Source organism: Dendropsophus ebraccatus, chromosome 12, assembly GCF_027789765.1.
Source record: "Dendropsophus ebraccatus isolate aDenEbr1 chromosome 12, aDenEbr1.pat, whole genome shotgun sequence".
In the NCBI taxonomy this organism is placed as follows: Eukaryota; Metazoa; Chordata; class Amphibia; order Anura; family Hylidae; genus Dendropsophus; species Dendropsophus ebraccatus.
Window position 1 is genome coordinate 89,438,228 of NC_091465.1, and position 11,986 is coordinate 89,450,213.

At 51.1% G+C, this 11,986-nt stretch overlaps 1 protein-coding gene across 3 annotated transcripts in view; it reads left to right on the top strand.

Moving 5' to 3' along the window:
* DNAJC16 (DnaJ heat shock protein family (Hsp40) member C16) overlaps positions 1–11,234 on the top strand; it is a 16,150-nt gene extending 4,916 nt beyond the window's left edge. Inside the window, exons 3-15 of one of the 3 annotated variants that reach the window (XM_069948034.1) lie at positions 1,333–1,399; positions 2,471–2,798; positions 3,269–3,453; positions 4,094–4,198; positions 5,076–5,234; positions 5,349–5,479; positions 5,643–5,823; positions 5,936–6,118; positions 6,199–6,275; positions 7,079–7,159; positions 7,241–7,339; positions 7,416–7,586; positions 9,052–11,234. In XM_069948034.1, coding sequence (XP_069804135.1) covers positions 1,333–1,399; positions 2,471–2,798; positions 3,269–3,453; positions 4,094–4,198; positions 5,076–5,234; positions 5,349–5,479; positions 5,643–5,823; positions 5,936–6,118; positions 6,199–6,275; positions 7,079–7,159; positions 7,241–7,339; positions 7,416–7,586; positions 9,052–9,436 — 2,152 coding nt within the window. In that variant the 3' untranslated portion in view covers positions 9,437–11,234. Of the gene's footprint in view, positions 1–1,332; positions 1,400–2,470; positions 2,799–3,268; positions 3,454–4,093; positions 4,199–5,075; positions 5,235–5,348; positions 5,480–5,642; positions 5,824–5,935; positions 6,119–6,198; positions 6,276–7,078; positions 7,160–7,240; positions 7,340–7,415; positions 7,587–9,045 lie in introns of all 3 variants that reach the window. The other 2 variants (XM_069948032.1, XM_069948033.1) reach the window with 2 other exon arrangements.
* Positions 11,235–11,986: the final 752 nt, after the last annotated feature.

The following is an 11,986-nucleotide window of genomic DNA, read 5'->3' on the forward strand; positions in this document are numbered from 1 at the left end:
CCCTTCCTCCTGTGTGTATAGGGACCTGTCCCCCTTCCTCCTGTGTGTATAGCGACCTGTCCCCCTTCCTCCTGTGTGTATAGCGACCTGTCCCCCTTCCTCCTGTGTGTATAGGGACCTGTCCCCCTTCCTCCTGTGTGTATAGGGACCTGTCCCCCTTCCTCCTGTGTGTATAGGGACCTGTCCCCCTTCCTCCTGTGTGTATAGGGACCTGTCCCCCTTCCTCCTGTGTGTATAGGGACCTGTCCCCCTTCCTCCTGTGTGTATAGGGACCTGTCCCCCTTCCCCCTGTGTGACAGCTCTGCTATTCCAGGTACAGACAGCCTGTGTGCACATGGGGAAACCACTTTCTCCTTTAGCCTCTGCCTGTCAGTGATAAGATCTGGAGCAGCAGAGACGAGTAAGCGGCTCCTCCGTGCAGTAGCTGCCGCTAGTCAGACAGTGTCTCTTTCTCTGGCTACAATGCTGCGGCTGCAGTGTGTTATCTCCTGGAGAGCGGTGCCGGCCAGTTACGGGGGAGGGCTGTGTGAGGCAGAAGCACACAGTAGTAGGTTACCTCCTGAAGGCTGCTGCTGTTGCACGGAGGGAGATATCTGTGGCAGCGTGACAGTGACTGGAGCCTGGGAACCGCTCTGGCTCCAGGTCACTGCTCTGCGCGGCAATTGCCCTGTTTGAATGGACGGCCCGGCAGTGACTGGAGGGGCAGAGCGGTCACCCCAGCAGAAGCTGTCCGGTCTGTGCTGCGCACGCTGCCCGGGTAGGGGAGAGCAGGACACCCTGAGGCTGCGGGGCTCAGTGTCTGCCTCTTGGGGCGTCCTGAGAGAGATCAGCCAGATCCCTGGACTGTAGTGTCGGAGCTCAGTGATCCCCCTCCTGTCTGGGGCCTGGGATAAGACTCCTCTCTTCCGCTGCAGCCACGTCCTGCGTCTCTGCACATAAAGCACCCAAAACTGTGAAATACCGCAGATACCGTCCTGGCAAAGTTGAGGTCGATTAACCGACGCCAGAGACGGTATCGGTATTTTCACGGTATACCGCCCAGCCCTACTATAGAGGAGGAGAGGGAGGAGGAGGGCGCAGCACCCCCCATCACTATAGAGGAGGAGGAGGCCGCATTTGCCCCCATCACTATAGGGGAGAGCGCACTTGCCCCCCAACAATATAGTGGAGGGGTAGGGCGCAGTTGTCGCCCATCACTATGGGGGAGGGTGCAGTTGCCCCTCCATCACTATGGGGGAGGACGCAGTTGCCCCCCCCCCATCACAATTATTGTGCCGCCATTATACGCACCGGAGATGTCGCTGTATAAGTAATAAATCTCTGTCATTTCAGGCATCCCGATAAAAACAAGAACCCAGGAGCTGAAGACAAATTCATCCAAGTCAGCAAAGCTTATGAGGTACAGGAGTGCCGCTTGTTGGGGTCTCGCCATGTAGCCTGGGGAGGGGTGATCCCCCTGCTGCTTTCTGATCTTTCACAGCAGGGTAAATCACAAGGGCCCCTATAGGTCATGTTCAGGCGGATAAACACTTCATACAGCCAAAACCACATGAGGGAGGTGAGCGTCCAGGTGGAGGGAGGTGAGTGTCCAGGTGGGGTTAGGTGGACCTGAGGGAGGTGGACATGAGGGAGGTAAGCGTTCAGGTGGAGGGAGGTGGACATGAGGGAGGTAAGCGTCCAGGTGGAGGGAGGTGGACATGAGGGAGGTAAGCGTCCAGGTGGAGGGAGGTGGACTGGAGGGAGGTGAGTGTCCAGGTGGAGGGAGGTGGACTGGAGGGAGGTGAGTGTCCAGGTGGGGTTAGGTGGACCTGAGGGAGGTGAGTGTCCAGGTGGGGTTAGGTGGACCTGAGGGAGGTGGACCTGAGGGAGGTAGGCGTCCAGGTGGAGGGAGGTGAGTGTCCAGGTGGGGTTAGGTGGACCTGAGGGAGGTGGACATGAGGGAGCCGAGCGTCCAGGTGGACCTGAGGGAGGTGGACATGAGGGAGCCGAGCGTCCAGGTGGACCTGAGGGAGGTGGACATGAGGGAGCCGAGCGTCCAGGTGGACCTGAGGGAGGTGGACATGAGGGAGCCGAGCGTCCAGGTGGACCTGAGGGAGGTGGACATGAGGGAGCCGAGCGTCCAGGTGGACCTGAGGGAGGTGGACATGAGGGAGCCGAGCGTCCAGGTGGGGTGAGAGACAACGATTTGCAGCCAGGCCATTTAAATGCTGCTTACAGTGTTGATTAGCAGTGGCCCCTGGGTGCTGCTGGGAGATGCCATGTATAGAGGGGGCTTTTATGGTGAGCCCTCTATATATACCCCATTATCAGAGCCTCAGTGCCTTTAGAGGCTGATATCGCTTAGGACGTAAGTCAAGGAAACCAGGGAGCCTGTAAATAGTGTGAGGTGCTATAGCTTAGTGCCATGGAGGCGGGGTGCACGCTCAGGCTAATCTGTAACATTCTGCTCCTGTCACCTCTGACTCTGTAGATTCTTTCCAATGAGGAGAAGAGGACAAACTATGACCGCTATGGAGACGTAGGAGAGAACCAGGGTTACTCCCAGCAGCAGCATCACTTCCGACACTTCCACGACAGCTTCTACTTTGATGAATCCTTCTTTCACTTCCCCTTTAATTCTGAGCGCAGGGATTCCACCGATGAGAAATATCTCCTGCAGTTCTCTCACTATATCAATGAGGTGGTCCCCGACAGCTTCCGCAAGCCCTACCTCATCAAGATCACCTCCGACTGGTGCTTCAGCTGCATCCACATCGAGCCAGTATGGAAGGAGGTGGTGCAGGAGCTGGAGGGGCTCGGTATGTGCTCTCTCATCTTCTCCACACTAGGACAGATGAATCCTACTCCCCATGTTGCCTTAAAATGTATAAACCCCTTCTTACTCATACAGTAGAGTCCCCCCACATACTCCAGAGCTGTACTAGTGAAGTCACTGTGTACATACCTTACATTACTGATCCTGAGTTACATCCTGTATTATACCCCAGAGCTGCACTCACTATTCTGCTGGTGAGGTCACTATGTACATACATTACATTACTGATCCTGAGTTACATCCTGTATTATACCCCAGAGCTGCACTCAATATTCTGCTGGTGGGGTCACTGTGTACATACATTACTAATCCTGAGTTACATCCTGTATTATACTCCAGAGCTGCACTCACTGTTCTGCGGATGGGGTCACTGTGTTACATCCTGTATGATACTACTGTATATTCTATGCTGTGATCATTGTTCTGCAGCTGATGTTGGTTCTGTTATTTCAGGTGTTGGCATTGGAGTGGTGCATGCTGGGTATGAGAGGCGGCTTGCTCATCATCTTGGTGCGCATAGCACCCCGTCTATTTTGGGGGTGATTAATGGGAAGATCTCCTTCTTTCACAATGCTGTGTTAAGGGAAAATCTCCGGCACTTTGTGGAAAGTTTACTGCCCGGGAATCTGGTGGACAAGGTGAGAGGTGACCCCCGCTGTATATAGGGGGCTGGGAGGTGACCCCCGCTGTATATAGGGGGCTGGGAGGTGACCCCCGCTGTATAGAGAGGGCTGGGAGGTGACCCCCGCTGTATATAGGGGGCTGGGAGGTGACCCCCGCTGTATATAGGGGGCTGGGAGGTGACCCCCGCTGTATAGAGAGGGCTGGGAGGTGACCCCCGCTGTATAGAGAGGGCTGGGAGGTGACCCCCGCTGTATAGAGAGGGCTGGGAGGTGACCCCCGCTGTATAGAGAGGGCTGGGAGGTGACCCCCGCTGTATAGAGAGGGCTGGGAGGTGACCCCCGCTGTATAGAGAGGGCTGGGAGGTGACCCCCGCTGTATAGAGAGGGCTGGGAGGTGACCCCCGCTGTATAGAGAGGGCTGGGAGGTGACCCCCGCTGTATAGAGAGGGCTGGGAGGTGACCCCCGCTGTATAGAGAGGGCTGGGAGGTGACCCCCGCTGTATAGAGAGGGCTGGGAGGTGACCCCCCGCTGTATATAGAGGGCTGGGAGGTGACCCCCGCTGTATATAGAGAGGGCTGGGAGGTGACCCCCGCTGTATATAGAGAGCGCTCCCCATTATTCCTACATCCTTCTATTGTCTCTTATCTCTTCCAGATCACAGATAACAACTACATCCGCTTCTTATCCGGTTGGCAGCATGAGAATAAGCCCCACGTCCTTCTGTTTGATCAGATGCCGCCCGTCCCGCTAATCTACAAGGTAAGGAGCCCACGCCATTCTATCTACATTATAATTATAAATAGTACAGGGATTGTTATATCCTTAAAGAGAACCTGTCATCTAAATTTCACTGTTCCTAATATAAAAGTTTCTTTCCCTAAGTCTATTCATGAAGATACACAATGCCTTTGCAGTCTGTATCTTATACTTTACCTACTCCTCTGTACCGGTGCAGCAAGGCCGCCGCCATCTTGATGACGTCACCAGCGCTGGAACGCAAGGGACATCATCAAGATGGCGGCGGCCTTGCTGCACCGGTACAGAGGAGTAGGTAAAGTATAAGATACAGACTGTAAAGGCATTCTGTATCTTCATGAAGTCAGATTAACCCTCCCAGCACTACAGAGTGCAGACCATAAATAGACTTCAAGTGCATTGCACAGTGCAGAAACAGACAGAAAGGGCGCAGTTTTACATCAGCCGTCTCGTGGGGATGGGGGGGTGAGACGGGGAGACCAGCTCACACACAGATTTTTGTGGTGTTAGTAGAAAGCAGCAGCTCAGAACTGGGGGAAGGAGACTGAAAATAAAATGACATGTATGGAAGGAATTGTTAGTCACCAAGAGGGGGGAAGGTTCAGCATGTATTTTACCTGAGGGAATACCCCTTTAAATGGTTAGTCCCATTGTCTTAGGTGATGGCATATGGCTGTGTGGGATCATCCTGATTGGCGGGGTCCATACAGCCATGCACTCGCCATGTACAGATTCCATTGAACTCTATGGGGTGGTTTTGCAGTTCTATTGCATGTTGTGTAGAGACCAGGTCTATAGGAATTCCTTTAAGTTCCCTCAACCTCCTATGCGCTGCTGCTTAATGCTGACAGTGTGAGTGTTCCCTTCCTGTTCCCACCAGCTGACTGCATTCGCCTACAAGGATTATCTGTCCTTCGGATATGTGGACCTTGGTAAGAGAGAGACGGAGCAGATGAGCAGCCAGTACAATATTAACGTGTACGCCCCCACCATGCTGGTGTTCAAGGAGCATATCCACAAGCCAGCGGACGTGGTGCAGGTGAGATCGGCTGCTTTATTAAACAGTATAATAATACATTGTAAAGAAGTGATGTGGGGTGCCCCCTGCTGGAGCCTGGCTCACGCACATGATTTATTACCCTGTGCTTTCTAGGCGCGTGGGATGAAGAAACAAGTGATCGATGATTTCATTTCTACCAACAAATTCTTGCTGGCCGCCCGGCTCACCAATCAGAAGCTGTTCCAGGAGCTGTGCCCGGTGCGGAAGTCTCACCGCCAGCGCAAGTAAGTGTCCCTGCCCGCCTCTGTATATCTGGAGCCGTATACTGCTAGTACACAATCACTATGCGGTATACATGTTATAATAAGAGATGGGGAGGGGATGGCCCAGGACTGTCACGGTTTCAGCTCGTCTTCTCTCTAGTGATGAAGCTTTATTGTTGTGCAGATATTGTGTCGCTCTGCTGACCGGTGAGGGTGAACCATTCCGCAAAACCTACGAGTCCTTCCTGGCCTTTGCCTCGGCCAATACCAAAGACACTGTGCGATTTGTCTACGTCTTCAAGGAGCGCCAACAAGAGCTGGCTGGCTCGCTGCTGGGGGAGGACATCAAGCTGGGCGAGTCCTCGGTACGTAGGTTTATGCTGGTTCTCTGGCGTCCCTGGGTCATGCTGGTGCAGGCAGATATGACAAGCGTTTATGGATAAATCATCTATATAATATGACGTCTCCTTCCGGCAGGTGGTGATCCTGGAACGACGGAACTCGGCAGGGAGAGTCGTCTATAAGACTGTGGCCAGCGTCTGGAGCGGTAGCGAGGAGAACAAGTTTGCCTTGTTAGATTTCTTAGATCGCTTGAGGAAAGACCCCAGTGTCCTGTCTGCGGAGACCATCCTGTCGGATCTGAATGATGAGCTCGCTCCTGTAAGTCTGTGTACACCAGCGTCATCCTGCGTCCGCATGGCTGCGCGCCCGCTCTAATTGCATTATATTTCTGCTGTCAGGTGTTCTTCCTGCGCTGGTTCTACACTGCAGTCGACTACTGGTCGGATGTATGGGAGAGCGTTCTACATAATAACTGGTAAGTCTCACTGCTGACCAGAAGTCACCTCTAACCTTGTTTAAGGCTATGTTCACACAGGGTATTTGTTAAGACAAGAACGGCCGTTGTCTTAAAATAATAAACTGTATTGAACTCTACGGGAACAACAGCCGTTGTTTGGTACGGCTGCGGAATTGACATCTCAGTTATTTGTGGCCGTTAGAGCGTGAGCAATGGCCGTTGTTCTTCTCTGTTCATACAATGTATGGCCGTTTTGGCGGCCATACGTTGCCTAGAGCTTAGTGGTGATTTGGATTGCAGGCAACGCCCAAATGTGCCCGCTATCCTAATAAGATGAAAGTAGATTCCTGTGGCCAATATGGCGGTATCGGCTGCAGGAACTTGTCAATCAGCGGCCGTTGTTTAAACATGGTGTGAACATAGCCTGAAGGGGGTTTTCCAGAACTATAACACAAGTGGCTTCTCTAACGTTTTGTGAGCTCACAGGGACCCCTGCCGGCTGCCAGAAGGGGCCACATTCAGTAGTCATAGCGTCACATATTGTGGCATCAGAGCCCACTTCCCGCACATTGCACTGGACATCCCCTTTAAGTAGTTTTGTTTTTGGCCTTGTGCACATGTGGTGTCAGGACCCTTGTGTGGATTTCTCCTCCTGTTATATACTATGAGGGTCCGCACTGAGGGTCACTTTGGATTCGTGTCACAGAAAAGTCCCTTAACTCTTGTGGAATAATTGCGGATCCTGCGTCAGTGACTGGTTTTCTGACTGTTAGATGGCGGTACTGCTGTTCAGACCATGTGTTATGTTCCACTCTGTGCAGGAGGGAGATGATGCCGCTGCTGTCTCTGATCTTCTCGGCTCTCTTCATCCTCTTTGGGACAGTCATTGTTCAGGCGTTCAGGTAAGTGTGGGGTTTCTCAGACTGTACACAGGGTTATATCTCAGTTGGGATTAGGGTTAACCCTTTGTCCATCATTTTCAGTGACTCCAGCGATGAGAGAGATTCTGTTCCATCTGATAAAGAGGAGTCCGGTGACAGGGAGAAGAGCAGCGAGGCCAACTTCACTAAGGAGAGCACCAGGTAAGAGTCTGGCTGTAGAGGTACAGGATAAGCGCCTCCTCTGCCACCATTGGCCCTTACACTCGCTGTTCCCCAGCAGGGTTCCTAAGAAAGGCTTTGTGGAGGTGACGGAGTTAACAGATGTCAACTATATGAGTAACCTGGTCCGGCTGCGCCCAGGTCACATGAACGTCGTCCTCATCCTCTCCAGCTCCACCAAGGCCAGTCTGCTGCAGAAGTTTGCCCAGGAAGTGTACACGTTTACAGGGTGAGAGCAGCGTGGGGAGAACATGGGGGGTGGTGGGGGATTATGGTAAAGATCTGATTAATACAACAATAAGAGGTAGTGTAGAGTCCATTGCCAGGCCTTGTCAGCTCAGGCCACACTCGCTGCCTAATGCTACTATCCTGGCCACAGTCACATGATGCCAGGCCTGCTCCCAGCCTGCCATATTAATCAGATTATTCTAGAAAAACCCTCACAGCCTCCTGGCCCCTGTAGTTTTAGATATCTATCCATTTATATAATATAATTACCAATCACCACAGGCCAGGGTTTTAGAGTATGAGGGAACGTCTACTGAAGTCCGTCTTTTTGCAGCTAAGCCTGTAGGGATATAGACTCAAGCTGCATCCCGATTATACCTGGGACTAGATGTGTGTTTTCCACATACCACCACTAGGTGTCAGTAACACATTGTATAAGAGAGGGGGGCTGCAGAGCTATTCTCGCACTAGATGACTTACGTGGCAGGTTGTCTATGAGCCTACTACTGCGTCAGCATCAGCCTGGTGCGGAGCACTACGGGTGCTGCCATACCCAGAGCGCACACACTGGCGTTTAAATTACCCTTGACCAACTCGCTATTCTACTTGTAGTATATATTGTTCTCTTATAGTACACAATCATTCAGGTCCCGGCCTAAAAACTAAGACTCCCACTACCACAATTATGTGACCCGCAGCTCTATTAATTTCTAATGAGCCGCCAGAAAGTTACTGTAGGAATAAATACTTCCTAACAAAGAAACTGGGGGCCTGATACGGAGGTGTCACCCCACCCGCAATCTTACTTGTCTCCTGTCCTGTGCATATGGTACAAGTTAATATTCACAGGTATAATAGGGATCTGGCTTGAGTCTATATCCATAAAATATGCATATATCCCTATTGGAAATTGATTGTCTTTGAAGAAAGCACCAGTCATGAAGAGTTAGGGCAATTATTGTTATTAGATAGATGGATATAGACTGACTCTGCCAAAGTTATATGATATATGGAAGCTACACCAGACACTTGCTGTGGCCCTTGCTCTGCGTTCCACAGGACAGGTGATAAGTAGCCGGTCGTGGTGGTCTGACAGCGCCCCCCACCCCCCCACCTGACACGAGATCAGAGGTCAGGTGCTCCCCAAGTGAATGGGGCGGCAATGCATATACTCAGTCACATTATACGGCACTTCCAAATATAGCGGGGGGCCAAGCATGCACACAGCTGCCCCTTCACTCAGGAGGAATGACCTCTGTCCTGCAGATCGTCAAAGGTCTCTGTGGTCGGACCCCGATTATCAGCAAGTTATCACCTGTCCTGTGGCTGTGACTCCTTTAATGTTCTGCAGGGCACATACTTGGCTCTATGTGTATAGACGTATGAGTGTTATGTTGGTGGGCGGCTCTGTATGCGTCTCCACAATGTACGTATCGTCATGCACACGTGTCTTGTCACAGGAGCAGTTCCCTTCACTTCTCCTTCCTGAACCTGGACAAGCACCGCGAGTGGCTGGAATACTTGTTGGAGTTTGCCCAGGACGCAGCATCTATCGCCTATCAGTACGATGAGCATTTCCTGGAGCGTGACTACACCGGGTATGTGCTGGCTCTAAATGGACACAAAAAATACTTCTGTCTCTTTAAAGCGCAGTCCACACTGGAGGATGAGAAGCTCTCGGACGAGGGAGAACTCTGCCCTCCTAGCGCAGACTCTTTAAGGAAGATTTCCCTGGGCTCCGGGGCAGGCCACATAAAAAAGAAATTAAATAAGCTATCTCTATGGATGGAGCGCCTCCTAGAGGGCTCGCTGCAGAGATTCTACATCCCCTCCTGGCCTTCACTGGACTGACACAGGGGAGGGGCGCTCAGTCCGATCAAACTGTGAACATTGAGATGTTTGTCCTGATGTCGGGATATTACACGCTGTTGTGGCGTCATCTAGTCCCGCCAGGGGCAAACTCGGATGGACGAGGGAGGGGTGGGGGTGCTCGCTTTGTTATGGGAAGTGAGCGCTTCATGATGACGCCATTGACTCACATACTGCCTGCTTATGTCTTAAGTTCTCTTCAGCTACATCAAAGACCTTTAAGCTGCCTCTGAGCATTCAGGTACCACACCTGAACCTTCCTGCCGCCCCTCCCCCCAAAACACCAATGATTTCTAATGTCTACCACTAGAGGTCCTTAGTGCGTAAACTCTGTCCGCCGCCGCCACCCAAGACCTGCAGCTGCTGTATCTAATCGTGATACACTCTTTATGTCTGAGGTTGACTGTGGACTTAGCAATAAGGCACTCCGCTGATTCTAGACGGGATGCTCGCCAACACTTAAAGATTCTCCAGTGGAATATGCCGCACAATCATGAAGCCATCCGCAAATAGACATGGGGGGGGGGGTATTTATTTCTGTAGATATTTGGTAATTCCTGATTAGTGCAACGCCTTCTGGATACTACCCCGCCACCACACAGAATCTTCTTTGTATCAAGGAACAATGGTCCGGTCTGTGGATGTAATATCTGTTTCCGCTATAAATGGTATATTCCAGGATTATTACAGACTAGGCCGCATTATATCTGTACACAGCCGGTGAATGTAGCTTCTTATTGGGGGGGACATACTTATCTGCAGTCAGACAAGGTTTTTGTGTATTTTCATCTTCAATGCCAAAGTTTTTGTCCTAGTGGAACAAAGAGCGGCGGTGGCGGTATTTGCCAGCCAATTCTTAACCTCTTCATTGCCAGAGCCTCTTTGGTTGCGAAAATATGAATCCCCAATTCCTGTGAGACACTGCATACTCCCCCTCTGTTCTGTTATCAGCTGGCAGGTTTAGGTTCCTATAACCCCAAGAGATGCATCTATAGACTAACGTTTGGTCAAAGATTCTCTTGGCAATCTTGTTCTGTAGATAAATACACATTGCTGCTGTTTTTTTTTTTTTTTGCAATTCTTTACATATGAGGCTACTTGAATTTGAAGAGTGCATCTCTTTTAAGCAGCGCACTATATATTCTCTATTGCTGGAGCCTGCACTTATGTCTATTACTGCCCCAAGTGGACAGTTTGAGAACTGCAGTTGGGAATAAGGGCGGAGACTGGAGCTGCAGCAACTGGGTGGGATATGTTTAAGTTCAGCGGTGGCCCCGCCCCTATGTTCTCCATACCAAAATCCCCTGCCCAAGGTTCTCCATACCCTAAGCCACGCCCCTAGGTTCTCCATACCCAAAGCCACGCCTCTAGGTTCTCCATACCCAAAGCCACGTCCCTAGGTTCTCCATACCCAAAGCCATGCCCTTTTGGTCCCTGTGGCATAGCGCATGTCTGTCAGGTCCATGGTATGAAGAGGTCGTCTGGAATTGCCGCATTGCACGATTATTTTCCTACTCCTGAAGCGATGAAATGGTTAAACCCCCTCGTGCTGAGATCTTTATTCTTCACAGAACAGAAAGGAAACTAAATCTAGAAAAATCATTGAAATGCTGTACGATTCTGTCTGGACGATCGGTTTGCACTTTTTATTTTGTAGGAAGAAAATAACTTATTTTAATTAGTGTTTTTATATTATTTTAACTTATCGTTATTTGTATATTTTTGTTTTAATATAATTACTGCATTGAAAACTGAAATAAACTATTTTAATGTGTGATAATACGCCACCTTGTCTTATGTTGGCCCCATAGGTAAACTTAAAGGAACGTCCAGACTTATACCTGGTGTAGGACCTGAACTGGAATCAGTGTTCCGTATTGTGGTGGTGTGCTTGCGTTCAGGCTCTGGCCCAGGGATGCGCCCCCCCCGTCCCGTTCAGGCTCTGGCCCAGGGATGTGCCCCCCCCCCCCCTGTCCCGTTCAGGCTCTGGCCCAGGGACGCGCCCCCCGTCCCGTTCTTCAGGCTCTGGCCCGGTTCCGCCTGTGCTATAGACACTATTCTATAGCTGGGTAGAATCTGCGTTCCGCCGACAGAACTGCTGTGTTAATTCTTTTTCGACGGACAGCAGAATCAGCCCGGCCCTAGAATGGTCTATAGCACGGGCAGTGAGGCGTGCCACCGCGAACGGGTACGAGTGACGGAATCCGCCGGAACTTATCTGCGTGGATTCTGTAGTGTGAACCCACCCTTATACTCGACCAGAAATCTCCCTGTCTTTCTAAAAGACATTCTGGCTCAATAGCCCTTCACCCTCCACAGAGAGGGTGTACAGGAGGTGTGACATCACATTGGCTTATATGTTTACATTTAAGGACATCTATAAGTGAGGAGGCTCCTCCTGTCCACCTGTCAGATTCATTCCCAACTCACTGCTGGTGCTTTTACACGTGCTGACTGAGTGGGTCAGAGCGAGGCACAAGATTACACAGGGCAAGGGCCAGCTGTCGTTATCATTCAAAAATCTTTCAACAT